General features: G+C 37.9%; 1 protein-coding gene across 15 annotated transcripts in view; it reads left to right on the top strand.

The window, feature by feature from the left end:
- Nucleotides 1–19,007, top strand: part of LOC139987786 (CUGBP Elav-like family member 1-A) — a 354,004-nt gene that overhangs the window by 247,970 nt on the left and 87,027 nt on the right. For all 15 annotated transcript variants that reach the window (XR_011799931.1, XM_072004466.1, XM_072004473.1 and 12 more), the window contains one exon: nucleotides 14,825–14,907. Coding sequence is in view for 14 of the 15 variants with exons in the window: in XM_072004466.1 (XP_071860567.1) it covers nucleotides 14,825–14,907 (83 nt within the window). In the remaining variant the exon portion in view is untranslated. The remainder of the gene's footprint in view (nucleotides 1–14,824; nucleotides 14,908–19,007) is intronic.

The raw sequence follows: 19,007 nt of genomic DNA, 5'->3' as shown, positions 1-19,007 counted from the left end.
ATCATATACATATCATTAGATAGCTAATCATATACATATCGTTAGATAGATAAGAAACAATTTTACTTAGGAAGATCGATCATTTTTGACGAATTCCGTTGAAGACGATTTGAGCCAGGAATTAATCGATAAATGTTAACAAACACTAGTTGAGAACCGCTGTGAGAATGGTCGCGTTGCTTTGTACATTGTACTTATTGTATCCAGCCGAATTCTCGATTCACATGGCTAGAGGCAATATTACAGCCAGGCAACCGTACAGTTGCACATTTGTACTGGAAAGGTGATATCGTTGACCGTAAGTTGCCAGCACCACAGCGGTAATGGCTTTTCCTTCGTTCGTCGGGACTCATCGGATTCCTATCAGATTCCTTTTCAGCCACCTTAATCGGCTAACGAACGATACACGTACCGGTAACTCTAATAATTGCTGGTTATCCGTTCGACTAGTCGGCCTTTGAGGATCAACCGATCTTCCGTTTGATTTCCTATCGATTTCCGTTCGTGATCCCGCGATGCTTCAGTCGATGGCAAACGGAAACGAAACACACACGGATACGAGAACCGTTTCTTAATCGTGTATCGTTAATTCCCCGGATAAATTTGGAACATAGGACGAAGTAATTCTTAAGATAGTTTGTTAACCGATCAATTGTCAATTGGCCAAGTTTCCATAAATACAGCTTTTGTCTGTCGTACTAATTTAAAACTAAATGATATCTATACACAATGTGCCATACACTTAGAATAGCGTATATAACCGTAAAATAAAAGAAAATATAAGAAAATAAAGCTGAATATAATTCGATGCGAGTAGTTAAATCCGAAACGGTGTTTCAAAACGTTATTTCTAATTATAAGCTACTTCGTTCTCAATTTTATCTACCCCAACACCATCCTTATTCCCCAAATTGCTCCGAATCTATTCAACCACACGTTGCATGGTTTCGTAAAGCCTCTTTAATAACCGTTCTCGTTCCTACTTTCTTTGAATTACCCCAGGAAAAGGGGATATTCGGGTCCAATATTGCTGTTTTTAGCATGCATAATGTTTCATCTTGCTTATCATTGCTTCGCAGTCGCGTGAACCAATTCGTGAAATAAAAAAGGGAAGACAAATAAAAAATAGGGGGAAAAAGAAACAAAGAAACGAAAAAAGGGAAAAAGAAAGGTATTTACGAGCACCAGGAGCAGTGGCCGTTCAGTCGAATGGCAAATTCCAGTCATTCGATCGTCACGGTGGGAGGGGCCGCAATTTCCTGGCAGATAACGATTTTCCACTCGAATTATGCACCTTTTCGATAGGGATTTTTCGCGGCAACGAATGCGGTTTCGGAACAGAATGGATCCATCGAGCAACTATCGCTCGGTGAAATTTTACCTCGTTGGTATAGTTGGTAGAAGAGATATAGCGAGGTTGTAAATTAGAGCGTTAAACGGTGTCACCTATTGGTAGGGCTGTATACATCTTATAGAAACAATTTGATTTTCACATTGCAAAAGTCGTTTGTAAATTGAAGATACGTAAAATTTCTTTGCAATACATATTTCCAATATTGGTAACGTTTAGAGAATAGATTAATCGTCGTTACATCGATTCGTTTTATATCAATGTATGATAAATGTGAATTTTAGCATTCTCTTATCGAAGATTTTCTTTCCCATTTTCCTTCTCGAAATTATTTCTTTTTCGGTTATTGAAATACGTAAAGTTAGACTCGTTGGCGATTTTACGAGCTCGCAGACTATAAAGAGCAGCGTGCATTGACACACGTGGGCAATATTCAGCCGGTATAATCGAGGTATCTATCCTGATGATAAACGAGCTGGGTAGGAGCTACGATATGATGAAGTGACAGCCGGAATAACAAATGTCTGTGCGGAGACATCCGTTCCGCGTCTAAATTCGGTTCCTTTCGCGCATGCGCGATCGCGAAACGATTGTCACGCTGTAATTAAACGCGTCTATCACGCGTATTGCCATTCGCGCGAATATTATTAGCCAACCCCGGCGTGTAACTATGGATTCCCGCGTTTCTCGATTCGCATTGTTACTGCCGTTGACGGAGATTGATCCCTTTATTATGCAACACGCGGCCATGTGTTATTCTAGAAGCGGATGCGAAGATAAATAGCCTATAAGATAGAACGTTGTATGTACGTATTTGGTATTTCTTCTTGCTTATAGAATCGGTGCTTGTTCCACCTCCTTCGGGAATGTTGTTTCGGGATAGAGGATCTAGGAAGTAAACCAGCTGTCGAATAGATTTTTCAAGTATAAATTTGTTCGATTCTTAGCGCATAACGGATCAAACATTTTATCGATAACAATGCCCGTTAATTATGTTTTACTTTGGAAACTAAATATTTAATCTTTTTATCTTCAGACTATTTCAAATACCTACGGAGAACTACCCAAATATGTTTCATTCTCCCAGGTACTTTCAAAGTATTTGGATACTAACTAGCAATGGGTAGTAACAATTCCACTCGACACGAAATTCCGTCTGTATCAATTCCAGCATACCATCAGGCTTTTCTCTACAACAAACTCTCTGAACCTAACCCAGCGCAAGACGCTTCTCCAACATTCAACAACGAAATCCTCTAAACTACATCGCGTGGCCGATTTTGCCGGTGTTTCACTGGTTGGCCGGCTCCGAGTAATCTACGATAATTAACGCACGATTACTCAAGCCCAGGAGCATCTTAAGCGGACGGTTGGTTTGCTTGTCTACGACTTCGCAGACAGGACACCTGTTTCCTCCCCTGGTCCCTTCTGGCGTTGACGTCAACAGATCCGTTTATTATGCCGCGCAGTTGATCATCGTCTGGGAGGCGGCAGCCAGCTGGCCGCCTTGCCGGCCTACTTGGACTACTTGCTCACACGCTTCTATCCATATAGGAGGACACTTGGTTCGACTAGGAGTGCGCGTGCGTGCCACGCGTTCCATGTATCCGAATTAATATCAGCGAGATTAGTGGAACCAGTGACTAACTAACTGCCTGTTGGCAATTCGGATGGGAGACTTGGTCAGTCAGCAGACGGAGAGAGTCTCTCGATTAATCTCCTTAGGAGAGCCAGAAATTGAAGCTGTGTATCTGATTAAAGAGAGTAGGATTGCGTTTATAGTTCGGTGGGTATGATTTCGACAGAGACGACCTAGGGAAATGCGTAAAAGATTGGAAAATAGCTTTAACATAAGCTTTAATGAAGTTTTTGTGATCGGATTTGTTGAGGTTTTATATTTCGGAATAGAGAGAGCAAACGCGTGAATGAATGAATTATAGGATTTCTTTATCACATATGTTAGAAATTAGAATTTCCAATGATTTCTATCCTATATTATTTAACTTGAACTTAATGCAGTAGTGTGATATGACAACTCTCGATTAACGACTCTTGACTCTTGACTCTCCGGTGGCTAACTGAACATCAACGACTGCGATGCCGAAATATATCGATGGCCGTTAGGTTTTCCGACCCTTTCGGCTTGTCGGCATTCGCGCTTCATTGTCGACATTGTCTGTATGTCGGCGATCTTTCCGCAGTATTGTAATAGAGACCAAAGAAGCTGCTGTAGAGAGAATCGTTGTGCCAAAAACTAGACGCCAGAGAAGATGTAAAGTTTTCCTAGAAGTGAGAACCACTTCAACAGAATTGATGACAGAATCAGTGATCGACGGTTTGCAATGAAAATTGAAATTTCAGAAGACACGTAGTCCTTTATTTTATACACTACCAATAATTTCTAAATTAAAATTAAGGTATTTCAGGTAACATTTTAAAATGTTACAACTATAATTACAAGACAACCTCTATCTACGTATAGTAAAATCCCTTTAAGAGTAGATAAAATTTATTGCACGAATATTCGTGAAAGCGGTAACAATAGTTCGTCGCTGGAGCCCTAGCGACAAATAGAAATGTCATTTACGCAGTCGGATCCAGCAACACCGGGAATACATTATAATCGTAACGAAGAACAAACAGAATGGATGCAATGGAAAACCAAAGTAAGGAGCCGAACTCCTAAGGAATATTATCCCGTGGGGGAAGCCATCTTTTACGCGTTTGGAATATCAATGATCCCGAACGAATAAAAGTGTATCTTCCTATTTTCTACCAATACAAATCCGTAGTTATGTAATAAAGATATAGCTGTATAAGTACAATAATATTTTATATGCATTGCTCGTAGATTCGAAATCGTTTTCCTCACATAACAATAGCAGTGAAATTATATATATATATTTATCTATAGTCATCCTCTTCTAATTAAACAAAGCTATGATCTCGAGGTAAATTCACTTCGTTTGATATTATAATAATAAATCTTCAACCTTGTTTCGTATTATGATATTAATTGAATATAGCCAGAGATGTAGACTGCGCGTAGATACAGTTTCCGGACCGTTAATCTCGATAAGATTGATAATATCAATTATTTAAGAATGTGCAAATGTACCAAATGTTCGTAGCATGTTCGGAATGACATCTCTAGGTAATCAGTCGGCTTGCCGAATATAAACCTTCCTGTTTGAACTCTGAGTTGGAACGAATAAGTATTTAGTCGACTACCGGAAAACGCAAGAATCGTAGAGAACAACTTGAACATAACAAATTTATGGTAACATGTGCATAAAAAAATTGTAAACGCTATAAATACGTTTATATTATTTCAAACGTATTCAGAATGAAACAGAAGTTTTGTATTATAAGGGGAAGTATAAAATTTAATCGATTACGATTAAAGTTTTTTTGAAAATAAAAGTTTACACACTCGTCCACCAAGCAGAGCGATACGGCAACGCTTTGAAATTCCGTAGTATGAAATCAGCTCGCGCGCACCGTGTGTCGCAGTATTCGCGATAAAATCGAGGAACTGGTGCCGAGCTCCACCTATATTTCCCCGTCTGGAACGGCCTGAAAACCCAGTAAGTATCTCGTCGTCACGTAAAATCATTCCAGGTATTCCCCGGGGCTAGATAGATCGATCGAGATTTGTTTACGTAAGGCCATTTCGCTGATCCCTCGAAACCGGGCCACGGACTTCCTTCTCTTCTTCTCCTTCGATTTCGTCGTCGCTACCTAAGTAAAGCAGGATTCGGGGGAAGCTTGAAATCCAAACCCGGTCGTTCCACGTTGTGCATCGTCTCTACGTGTATCAGCGATACAAGCTGCTGGAAAACACTCTCGATGCGGTTGAGGTTAGGTTTCCTCACGATTCCAACGGACAAGCAAAACTAGAACGACCAGGCAACGGAAGAAGGTCTGTCGCGGTTTCGTTCGTTCCAGCTGTGGTATCCTCAGGATTGGCGAAGGATCGCAATCTCGGTTTTATCAGGAAAATCTTCGACCCCGACTCGACGTGTCGCTTAGCTTCTCTACCTACTATCTCTAAACTCCGAAGGCATCGTCTCCTTAGCCCGTAGCCTCTATAGACCAATGATCCACGGTCAATACGCTAATGACATAGATCGAGTATCGGTGGTTCTCGATCGATTCGTGAATCGATAGATGTATCCTTACCGTCTGTCATTCGTCTTTCGATCTTCGTTCCCCGTCTTGATCTTTCATCGCGGTGCTTCATGACTGCGCTGATTGCGGCAAACTCGCAACCCCGATGCTCGATGGAATATCAGTACAGAAACGAACTGTCAACTGTCTCACAAAGACGATGAGCTATCTGGAAACAGATTCCTGCTGATGCGGCTGATTGCGAGTTTCGTGGATAGATTGAAACTTCCTGGAATCAAGGGAGAAAGATAAATTAATTAATAACAAGTTTGAAATGTGAACGAAATATCTACTAATATTAGATTGCTCTATAAGTATCGTCTATCGTTATTATATTTCAATTAACTTTTTGTTAAACATCGATGCTCCTTGCTGAGACGTTGTGCGTTCCACTAAAGTTGAAGCGTTTCGTGTGCTTCGTGCACGACATTAGTAGCAGCTAGAACGTTTTATCGAAAACATAATTTATTTTAAAGCTGGAATTTCAATATCGATCTGCACTGGAAGCGCAGCTGATTCCGTTCGAGCGAAGGTTCCTCAGTGTGAACCTTTGTTCTCGATCTAATCAGAGAATTTATGTTGCTTGATCGGTCAAAGGTATATTCGACTAGGCAACTCTCATGCACATCTAACACATAAACACGTAAATACTCAAATTCGATGGAATGCCGATTTCAATGTGCCGATTGCAATATGCTCAGACATTAAGAGTCATATTAGAAAGCTTTATAAGAAAAAATATGTGCATTCTGCATTCTAAGGAAATATATCAATATTTAATTTATCGTCATTGTCATATTTTAAAGTTATTGATATACTATTGCGACAAATCGATTAAAGTGTTTAAATACAAATACAAATAAAAATGAGTGTTATGAATGGTATTGTACATATAAGGATATGCAATATCATGAAATGAATACGTAAAATACGATAACCCAAAGAGAAAAGATTGTAGGAAAATTCCATCTACCGAAAAGGTATTCAAACTGAACGATCATAAAATCAGACCAAAGGAAAAATAAGCGAAAAAGAACACGAAACGAGAAAAATCGAGCAGAACAAAAGAGAAAAATAAAACTCTCGTACTTACTGGTGGTCATATAAAAGCGGAAAAGATGTCTCATAGAAAAATGAAAACAGAAATAAAGAAGAAGGATGAGGTAGGTCGAGGAGGATGCTATATATGTAGAAGGGTAGTCTCGGGGATCGAGGTAAGGAGGTAAGAAGCGCGAAAATAAAACTGAGAGAAATATAAGATACGATGGAGAATCTACGTCACTCGAGAGAGACAGTTACCCCGTACGAGTTGGACACCGAATTTATGAACACGATCGATGCTTCCCTTTGATGATATCTCTATCGACGTCTCTGTGGACTCTGCTCATCCTCCTCGAACTCTCTTCTTATCGAAGACGTGGAAAAAGGGAGCAAAAGAGGCTTGGTGGAAGAGGTTCGGAAGGATAGGGATGGATGACAAGCAAAAGGTGCAGCGAAAGCAGAACACGCGGTCTTTTCTAGGTACGCGAAGAATGACACCAATTTACGAGCCAGGACGAATTTATGTTTTCTCCTCTCTCTCTCTCTCTCTCTCTCTCTCTGTCTCTGTCTCTTCCATGACTTACAGTTTCGTGTTTCCTCGCCGATGAACCGCCAAGCATCCAAGTGTAGAACTCGATTCCAAGTTCTCGTGCAGAAATCTGCTCCTTGCCAATCGATACCTGTATGAACGTTCGCGTTTTATGTTTATCAGTGGTTCGCCGCGCTCTGTATAATACGTAGTTTATTAGTTTTTTTGCAAATGGGACATTTAATTTGGTGAATTCCTCCGGTGAATCGTAAGCAAATAAATATTCTCAAGTAACACCCGTATCACAATTTTAACACAATGTTATTCGATTAAATTTTAATTCTATCAAATTATAATCTCCCTGAAACATAATAACTTCCAAATATTACAGATATAGAGGGTGAGTCTATATGGTAGCTCGGCCGGGCTACAACTCTGTCTCTATCGCAGATAGAAAAACGATGATAAAGGAAGATTCTACGTTGTTTATCAAGCTCCATCGTCGTATAATGGGATTTCTTTCCGAAGAGTATGTCAATGCAAAGCATTTTGTAACAGCAACTACTTTTTTCTATCTGCAACTGTTATAGTCCTCCGGCCCAGTTACTAGACTCAACCTATATGGAGCAGCGTGTAAATCTCTTTCGCACAAAATATAGCACATCCCTCGTAGTCCTCGAAAAGAAACGAGGAATATCAAAATTCTTTGCCGCATGGATAATCCAACCTGTCCCGTATTTAACGAGCAATCAGTCCCTCGATTATTAATACGAAGCGATTCCGATGCGGCGTGTTAGATATTTGCGTAAAACCGCGTGTACGGATGGGCCCCGCGGAAATTATCGCTAATTAGATTCATCTGAATCGTCGATCGCGCGTTATTGGTGCCGCGACGCAGCCAGAAATTATCGGTTAACGTAGGTTGGTCGTGTGGAGAGGATAGATACCGCCATCCAGGTGGCGTTGCGTGTACCGGAAACGCGTACAGGCATGCGGCCACCGCGTCAGGGTCGCATGCAAGGATTACCTCCACGATGCCACGCTGTTAGATTTCCCCGTAGGCTTTAATCACGCATCGGCAGCGAAGTAGTAAACGTGTTCGCCTGGGATCGCTAGTTGACTCTTGTACGATTAAGACAAGGTGAATCGACAATCGTTTATCCGCAGTCATATCGTGGTTGTTCGAAATCTTGCGTTGTTACAACTGATGCACCCGGCAGCCTAGGCAGTTCCTGAGGTTTTTGATATTTCTGCTTTTTTTCAAAGACTATGACCTTATAGCGCGTTACATTATATTTTTTTTATATTTACATGTCACTATTAAATTAATTAGTATTAGAAAATATTATGCTTTAAACCGATCATAAAAATTTGGTAAAAGTAAAATTTAAACAAAAAGACATATCTATATGAGTGGATTATTTTAGTAACTTCATATAGATATATTTTAAGACTAGATGTTATACTAGCACAACAGAAAATTCTCATTTTCCGTACGAGGTAATTTGTGACCGCGCGTGACATAGCAGGTGAAAAATTTCCTGCGCTCCGGGATAAAGTATTCAGTTATATCCTGAACCTAATTATTCATACAACTCACGTATCAAAAAGAAACTGAAATTAAAAAAGGATTAAACAGAAAGTCTTATATCGTCTAGCCTGTATAAATGAACAAAAGTGATGTCTGTACAAATGAAAAAAGAAAGTAGAAAATTCAGTGGAGCAGCCGTCATTTCTGATTAGAGAGAAATCAAGGTACGAACATATGGCTGACAGGATGTAAAGTATTAACATCCTGATTGACAGAGTGACAGTCTTCTATTTTGGAAATACATATCCCGGAGGGCAACCTGTCGCTTTCTTTGTCCTTCGTAACTCGTCTCCGTTTCCGGAAAAGGCAATGCATAATTCGCGACTCGAACGACGAGCATTTCACACGCGGCGTGTCGCGCGAGTATAATCCGGAGTCCAATTAGCGATAATTACGACGTCAATTGGGAATTCCTAATGGCGGACGAGACCAACCAACGTATTCGTTCTACTTATCCACCATGATTTTTGTAGACGGAATAATCGCAACGCAAATGAAATCCTCTCTTAAAATTGTAACGATGTGCTTGTTACTCTATGTTCTAGCTTTAGCTTATTGCTAATCTTCCTTGTTTATTGTATACTATTTCTTTGTAGCCAGACATACATATATATAGAATCAGTCATTTGGAATCAGTTGTAGACGAACTGTCGTGACGAATAAATCGTGCTCCGAATATACATATAAATAGAGATATGTACTTCGGCTTGGCTCGCTATAATATAAAACTCTGATTATAGGAGATGTTTGTATAAATCAATCGTGCTTTATAAATTTTTCAGGCTTCGTAAATTTTTGAAGGTCGTAATTGTGAAACTATTAGGTCTCCCGAAAAGTTTCTTTCGTTTTATAAGGAAATAATAGATGCACAATATTTTCCGTTTTATATTATTTTATCGAATTATGTATGTACCATTTTGTTCTATCAAAATAAAGATCATAACGTTCGACAGATTAGGTTTCATGTTTGTATAAAGATGCGTCGTTGTGAAAGACGTGTCTGTAAAAGAAAGATACTTTTCGAACAACCTAATACATAGGGTTAGTATGTACAAACATAGTATTTCTGCGTAATGTTGTCTCGCGTGAATAAATTTAATTCAATCGAGGATGATCAATGTTACGATGTAAGGTAAGAATCAACAACTAGTTATCCATTATAACAAAAAAGTTAATTTCAAAAATTTATAATAACTGTAACGCGTTGTAATAATTGTAAAAGGGAATAGATCTCGTAAACGTGTTTATTATATTATTGCATGATAATTCAAAGAAGCATTAACAATGTTCCGCAAATAAAATTCAATAAACTGAAAAATATAAATAATAAGAACATCTGTGGTTATTTCGTTAGTTCTATAAAATAACTTGGGGCTATCAATTAATACATAGTAAACACACACGTAACGGTGTTTTAAAGAGAGTGTTCCAATTAGTATATCGATGTTGAATTACTCGTGGTTTAAAAATAATTATTGGATTCGTTGAAATATCTCTTTAATTAGGAATATCGTAAAGATGTGTCAGAGAATATTCTGCAATATATATATATATGTTCCCGTATATCAAAACAACTATACAAAATGAGCCATCTTGAAATATATGTACAGTAATATGAAAATAGGTTCGAATCGAATCGAAATACTGAAATATTGTAAACAGGATGAGACATAATAGTATTAAAATCTTCAAGAAAGAAAGAAAGAAAGAAGAAGTGTGTGCGTGCGTGTGCGTGTGCGTGTGCGTGCGTGCATGTATCATATCCTATGTACAAATTCTTCTACATAATTATATCGTAATTTACTCATCCAAATTATCTCTGTACTATTATTGTATATTCTCTATAATATTATTCTATAATAAGCCAATGCTTTCGTACTTCTGTAAACATATTTTGTCTCGATATCTATGAACATTCCAACAATTAAATAACCAACAATATCAACAATTGCACTCACCGTTATTGACGCAATTGTACAATATTAGATAGTCAGCAATTACTTTAATAATCGTTATTACCGTGTCATTAATGAGTTTATGGTGCCAAATTGATTTCAACGTGGAGAATAGTTTATTTGAATTTACCGTAAATTCGCTTTGCTCGTTGTGGCAGGGTTCTCGCATAATTGCGTCGCTTTCTTCGTTCAATGACCGGTTAATTTCGAATTTCTAGCTGGAGAGTTCACGTAATTACGACTCGACACGATCGTCCCACATAGATTATAATTCGGGGGCTACATGCGGAAATGCATGAATATCGTACGCAGGAGATTAATAAATTACGCATTAACTGTTCATTTCAATCTAGATGTTGCACAGACCATGTGTTCGGTATTTGCGTGATCGTTTAACGTTTCCTGCATTTTTGTTAATGAATATTCGTATTATATCCAATTCATTCCACTCACAAAGAGTTTGATGAATACGTTTATTGCGTTGATATAAGTTATTTTCGAAATACCAAATACGGTAAAATGCTAATTATCCGACTAAGCCAGACCACGGTACAACCTTCTTCGGTAATAATGCATCAATCTTCAAATTAAACAAGATACGTATACGCGATATGAATAGAAAGTTGGTGCATTCACGAATTAAATCACGTCGATTTATCTTCTTCGTAGGTGCAAAGCGTAATATCCGAGTTAATGTTTTAATATGGTAGGTCTGACTATATGTATATGTCTACCACTAACGCTCCTTTCTTCCAAATTCAATGAATGATTACGTACTTGTTATATTTTCTCGTGCCATTTTGTAATAGTAATTTTTCCTTCCACTAGAACCTTAAAGTTCGTTATTACGATCCGTGGTGATAAGTAGAATAAAATTACGAAGGAAAAAGATGCCAAAAATTCCCGGACGAATTTGTAACTGTCCATGAGGTAACACGAGCCACCTACTACTAGGCAAACCTGGAAATAAATCAGAGTTACCCTGACCGCCACCCTTCACGTTTCGGTTTACGCTGGTTTTCACCCTAACACTCTCGACTGCTCGCACGACAGTTCACCGCGATTCGTCAATGCTCAAAGCACTGCTCGCCTACCATTCGTCAATGTAATACCGCGCAGTCAATAAACCATAGGCGTCGTGGATTTTATTCAAACAGCTACAATGCTTTGATTACATTTATGACGCGCCTATTGAAATTTACGATCGTACGCGTTGAATGAGAACCCTCATTTCGATGAAAACTCTATGGATGTTGATCCATCGGGAGAATGTGTTTGGTGCATCGGTAATATTCGTTGAGAAAGGGGAAATCGTATTGTGTTGTGCAGTTGTAGAATTTTTTAATTTTATTTTTGGAGGGTAAAAGTTGTGAATTTCGGTTTAAAATTTGATAATATCGACTGTTGTATCAAATGTGTAATAATATCATGTATAAATACATGGTATTTAAACAACTTTTATTGGATAAACGACGATGATTTAGCGCAATAATAAAAGAATTTAGTATAAAAATACAGGAATTTAGTATCGGTACCACTATCGTAGTTGGCCATATCTCATTGAAGAAAGAAAAAACCGATGATATGGCAGCGCTAGTCAATATATAGTACATGGTAGAACGAAGAAAAGGGGGTTGGTGTTGGCATCTCGACGAATGGGGTCATTTGTAGACACGAGTATTACAGGCTGGCCGTCGAGCAACTAGACGCGGCGAGGGGGTAGTTTGCACGATGTGATTTAAAGGTCTATCGAGCGATGATGCCTCAAGATTAGTTACCCGCCGGAACATAATTTCCCGACTCCCGCTGAGTCCTCCTGTCGTAATTTACCGAAACTCACCGTTGACATATCAGGAATATCTAACATTGTTTTGCTTCTTGGCCAATGGGAGAAGGTTAGGTGAAAAATGTCCTTCTTACAGATGTTTCTTGAGTATTACCGGCATTTTGTCCGAATGCATCTTCCTGTTCACAGTGTCCGACTATCCAATAACTGATCGATGTAACATTCTTGGTATCAGACTATTTCAGAACTGTTAATGTATATGATAACTATTAATGATGATATTTGTAATATCATCGAATATAGACAAAATTTTATTCCTATCAATCATATACGAACATCGTTTGTATCTCTTTTTGTTCTTTTTCTGAAATTAATGTTATTGGTAAAAGATGACCTCGAGACATCTTTTGTAAGCGAAGTTCGATTCTATTAAAACGGCTGTCTGGTGAATTAGATGTTGTCGAGGAATATCGAGTTACCCATTTTCTTGGCTGAGGGCTGTTCCCGTCCGCACGAAGTTGCGGCGAAACCACGAAACGAAAATTACATAGAAACGAAATTTTAGTTCAACGCATCTTGAGCTACAGGCATCGTATTACGCATTTTTCAATTACGCGTCGCCGTGATATCGGATAACTGCTTAGATACAGTATCGAATACCTCGTTACAAATCAACCCCTCTTTCGTGGCATCATCCTTTCAAGAGTTCCTGATTTCAGGTATTTTTTGCAAAACTTTATATCTTGTGTATCGTGACAGTGCCATTTTGAACGAATTTTATGTAAACTGAATTTTGATAATACGATTGTTGGAATCAAGAGATTAATGAGACAAGAAGATGATGAGTACTCGTACAAAAATAAGTACTAATGCATATAAAATTTTCTTATTGAAATTTGGACCAAAAGATTGCGAGCGTCGATACATAATTATTTTATAAACCTGGATCTTCTTTCTATAATATCCTATAGAAATTAATGTGTAAATATATAGCTACTGATTGTAAGTCATACGAGGAGTTCTTGCAATTCTAAGTTATTGAACAAATATAGGATAATAGGTTGGATTACTGAAGTTCATGAACCAACAAGCTTAAGAACTTACAGCCGCATGTTAAAAGCAAACATTATTGTTACGTAGATTATACGATCTTCCATCATACGCTAAATTCTCTATGATTACTTCGTTACACGAGAGTGTTAAGCGCGATATTTTTATGAGATATAACCGGTCAAGGTTTCGATCACTAACCGAACAGTTTATCATGGTTTAAGCTTCAATTAATTGCAACAAACTAACTCTTTCACAAAGATATCTACTTTTAACAAGACTACAAGATTTTTTCATTATGAACGTAACTTAGAGTTTACGATACACATTTATTTTTATAGGAGGTTACATGATAAGTTATTTAAAAAAATTTCAATTAATTAGAAATTTGTAATCCTACGGACACTATGTACAGTACAACAATTACTGATATTGCGAATCCCAATTTTAATTCCAGCCATAATAAATTGGAAACGTAATAGCTATCTATACTCGTATCATGAAACCTCAAATGTCCTGCTTCATTAACATCGTCCACAAAATATCGTTCCAAAACTCCAAACACCATGGACTTCCTAAATACTGCCAGAAACTGACCAATTTATCCAGCTTTTTCCCTCCCTAGTAAAGTAGAATCAATTTAACCCGGACCATTATATAACCTAAGGTTCCATCTGGAATTCGAAAGTTCCCAGAACGACCGTGCAGCCATAGAGTTTCTCAGGCTGAATCTATAGCCATAAACTTTCTCAAGCTGCGTTTGTTTGCGTGCAATGAAACGGCCGACAACTACCTGTATGCAGCTATTTTATTTCGTAAACTAAAAGGGGGGTAGGTAGGGTCTCGACTAAATCCAGTCTCCTGGATTTTCGACTCGAAGGGATGAGGTACCAAGTCGCTAGTAATGGAGAGAGGGATGGGCAACCGGTAGTAATACAACGGTGTATCGAACTTTTGGCAACTGGAAACTATCGACCAATCCGTTTCTGGCTCGGTTGGTGTCCAGCTGTGGCGACGAAGGAAAAGCCTTGATGAGCTTCTTCGAAGTGACCAACTTGCTCCACTGTTTTCTATATACAAGTCATTCCTATCGCGATATTAAGTACTCGGATTTCGGTGTCTTCTATTGTTCTACTCGAAGGACAACATGCCGAGAAAGACGTTCTTAATTCTTAACAAACGTTATACGTTCATAAACATTGTCAGAATTATATTACGGATGTTCAAAGATATTCATATTTTTATAAAATATTGATATATCAAACGTTGAATTTTAACTTTTGAGAGAGGTGCCTCAAAAAAAAAAAATAAGATTTATATTTTTCTTCATTGTGTGCATTTTTCGTTGCAGGATGTTGCTTCGTAACATTTTATACGAGAAAGGCCGCTTTGGACGCCCAGAATGCTTTGCACAACGTAAAAACCTTCAGCGGGGTAAGTTAGACAATTTCTTCTCGTGTACGAATGAATTTTCTATTTTATTAATAAATGTTCCAAATATTGTATATTCTAGGCACAGAAAATATTCTTTAAATAAAATATTTTCCAAATATTCTCCAAATTTTCTCCAAATATTTGTCTTATATTTTAGCAGACGATAGGAGAGGTAGAATTATCAGGTGGTTCCGAAATTTCTGATAACCTGAGTTCCGATATCATCGAAATGCGCGAAAATATTGGCATATGTCGAATTCGCATCAATCAACGCGTACATTCGTACTCAAGCGAATAATGAACGCTTACCTAGATAATTATCCGAGTACCGGTGATTCGCATAATCGAGATATTGACCGAATAATGAATATTAATAGGATTGATCGTTCAAATAAATTACTCAAATCTGTATAACCAGTCGATCAATCCTTTGACTAATCGTCGATCGCTGGGAGTGAAATATCTAGTTGGAATTGAATGGATTCTCGTTGTGTCTCTATTGATCGATTAGTTTACAGTAACCTTGTAATTTATTTCCTTGTTTGGGATAAAATTAATTTCGAATTGATAAAGCATATCGATTCTTTCGATGAAACTTTATCGGTATATTTTACGAACAGTAAAAGGAAGAAGGGAATAATATTTTCGTCTTTAATATGGCGCGATTTTAAAGCGTACGTACAAAGCAACGATTATAATACACGTGATTTAGAATTGTTACCAGAATTCGATTCGAGTTATTGTTCGACTTTTTCGTTATTCTTTAATTACCCTAAAGAACCTTCAGTTAAGAGTACGATTAATCATTCATTGAACGTAAATGTCGTAGAATGACGCATTCTCGCGACACTCGCTATAGTTTTCGCCACTCGATCGTAACGAAGAATTTAACATCCGTAAAGATATATTATTTCGCGGCGATTTGCACACTGTCGATTGTAGCGACGCGACCGATGGTATCGTCGAAAGTGCAGCCGTACGATAATTACGGTTTCCCCACGAACTTTCGATGCAATTACGAGACGTCATTACGAGCATTTAACCCACCGATCCCTCCTGCGTCTCGTCTACTCTGTACCTGCGCACATTTATGCTTGAATTTACGAGAATAATTATCATCGATCGAGACACGGACGCTCTGTTCCTCTGGCTCGTGCCAAGGAGCTAAACAAAGAACGAATGAATTTCGGAGGGATATTGATCGGTGAATTTGATAATTAAATACGCTCTGTGGTGAGAGATTTTGATGTTCGTTAAACGTTCGATGGCAAATGTGTTTAGATGTGGAGTTTGAACTAGGCGAATTTGGAATTGAATTATTGATTTTCTCGGTGATTTCGAGGAAACGAATGGGTCTGGAATTTTTTATTTAATTTTAGAATTGAAAATGTATATTTTCTAAGAAAAACTTGTTGTATTTCAACTTGTACATTTTGCATTATTAATATCCAAGATTTTTTGTTTGATAATGGAAGATTGTTAGAGTTAAAGTAGCAAAAATTAATTGACTCTTTTTTTTTCTCATACTAATACATTAACGCGAAAAAATCCATTTACGTGTCATCGATAGCTTTTACTTTGTTTGGAAACGATTCGTATCTGCATAATTCGACAACAGATTGTTGAAAATGGACGCGTTGATCTGTCGAGAAAGGAATACGGGGCAAGCACAAGCCGACGAAGTTTTCTTGATCGTCGTATGGCGGCGACACTATCCTGCTAGCAAGCAGGCTTAAACCACGTATATTTATCGTCGTACAAATTACACCGTAGCGGATTTTACGGCCACGCGTCGTACGGATTGCTCGACTGGCATATTGGAGACGAACGACACGTGCGGTTGCCCTCCGCCGATTCTCTGGCCCCATACTGCATCTGCAACTTGGTCAAATTAGGCTTCGTAAATTGAATACGCCACGCAATCGACTGCCTGTCCGGAACGATATATCATGGTGGCGTGGTGCCGCGATTTGTAAGGGGGGTTGCGTAGTTATAGACGTGTACAATGCTATTGTACTTTGCGTTTAAGTAATTGTTTAGGCACTATGATTCGGCTAATTGCCTCAGCACTATGGTTTAGCTTTAGGATATAGGATAAAGGAAAGGGAGAGGAAATTAATTGCTGGTGACAGCAATGGGGTTTAACGTAATTTGACGTACCTATCTAGATAATCGTTGATGTTCAACTGTAACAAGATGTTGGAAGAAACAATGATATAAAATAATAAAACTAGATTTTATTAGAGAATTTATTTGAGAATAAAGTCAAGTTCGCGTCGATTATGTCTCGTATTATTTTTGAATGTGAGAATCGTGCTTTATAAACGTTTATACTTTAATTTCCTATTGCATATATCACGTATATTAATATTTTAATTTTTGCTCATTTAGTTAGGTTGTAATTAGCGTAACGTAATTAATCGAAACAATAACTGTTAGCTCGAGCTGTAAATTAGATTGCGTTTAATTTGCCGTTAATGAACAATATCGTACTTAATAAATATAGCAAACTTGATCAACAAATCGTTATTGCGTTGCAATAATCTACGCTAATTATAGTTACTATCACCGTACATTAATTGGATATTCAACAACAAATTACCAGCTAAATAGAAGTTCTTAAATAATTTGTCGATAACAAACGCTTCAAGAAAGATAAAAGAAATTATTAACGATTAAATAATAACTAATAACAAACTAATTGATACTCGCATAATTAAAAAGGTAAATCACAATTTATAAAATAATAACAAAGCACCGCATTACTTCTAAGTTATAAAACCTGCGCAATGTTTCCATAATATCTAATATAACCGAAAAATCAATACGCTTCCTCCACGAAGATCATATAAATTGTACTCTCGATATAAACCATCAAAAGCAACGAGCATGACGCCATGTCAGCAGATAACAATAATTTAAAAGAGAATTTGCGTCACGAGCAATTGAACGTATGAAAGTCTAATGTTGCTGAAATTGCATGCGTTAAATGTAAATAATAAAGGGCGTGCAACGCTTCAAACGACGTACGCGCGCCGTACTCACTGTTCGTATGTTCGTAGCAGACGCGTAATAAGAAATTTCGCGGTAATTGACTCGCAAACGCCTGAAAAGAAACTTCTTTTGACTTATTACGTCGTCTGGAGGTTATTCAAAAGCTTCATAATACGACGCGAACGAAGAAATTCATTTTCTCCTAAACGAACCTGATTATTCGACCTGGAAATAGACAGAGACTCGCTGACTCTCGCAAGGAAAAAGAGGATCGTACAAGTAAAAATATCTCTATTCCGACATCTTGAAAAACTCTAGATCTCGCAACATTGAGCAACGAACGCGACGAAAACGAAATTGCAGCCTGCGGAATATAATTGAGGCGACTCGTGACTCGTTCTTCGTACCTCCCATTAGCATTTTTATCTTATTATCGTATTAAAGACCAGATTACAATTACTTTGTCGTAACAGTTGTGTTTTTTTCTTAAATGATATTTTTGTTTTTATTTTTCCTCAATTTATCCTATATAACGACCGATAAACGATTATTTGTTTTTATACGGTCGACTCAAATCGAAGATCTCGTAGGTTTATATCAAATTATTCTTTAATTAATCTCCAATATCTTCCACGACTAGTTTCACCAAAACTTTTCAGTTTCAGGAAAAACTAAGAAACATTGTCATTCGCCTATCTTTCTCCTCTTAAGATTACCTGCAGATAAACTACAAAAGGATCTTTGAGAGAAATTTAAACATAGCATAAACCTCTCCAGGAAACGAAGTCTCTTGATTTATCAATTCACTGCAACGAACGTGAAATTTTTAAAACTCATTACGATCCAGTATCACGATAGAAAGTATCGCACGAAGGAGCATATAACCAGATCAGACGGACGAAAGGATGCCCGTCCCACCCCAATTGAATCCCAGAGCTACAGACTAACAACGAGAGAATAGAGGGAGCACGATGTCGTGGAAGAAGGTCGCGTGCCGTAAAAAAAGGCAGCCGAAATCCTTGCCACGGCGACAGGAGTGACTCTACGAGGTTAATTAAGGGAGTTAAACAGTCGGAAGTCGAGGTTCTGCTCTCATCAGTTTGTAC

This window comes from Bombus fervidus, chromosome 5 (genome assembly GCF_041682495.2).
Source record: "Bombus fervidus isolate BK054 chromosome 5, iyBomFerv1, whole genome shotgun sequence".
Taxonomy (NCBI): Eukaryota; Metazoa; Arthropoda; class Insecta; order Hymenoptera; family Apidae; genus Bombus; species Bombus fervidus.
This window is presented reverse-complemented; position numbering and strand designations above follow the sequence as displayed.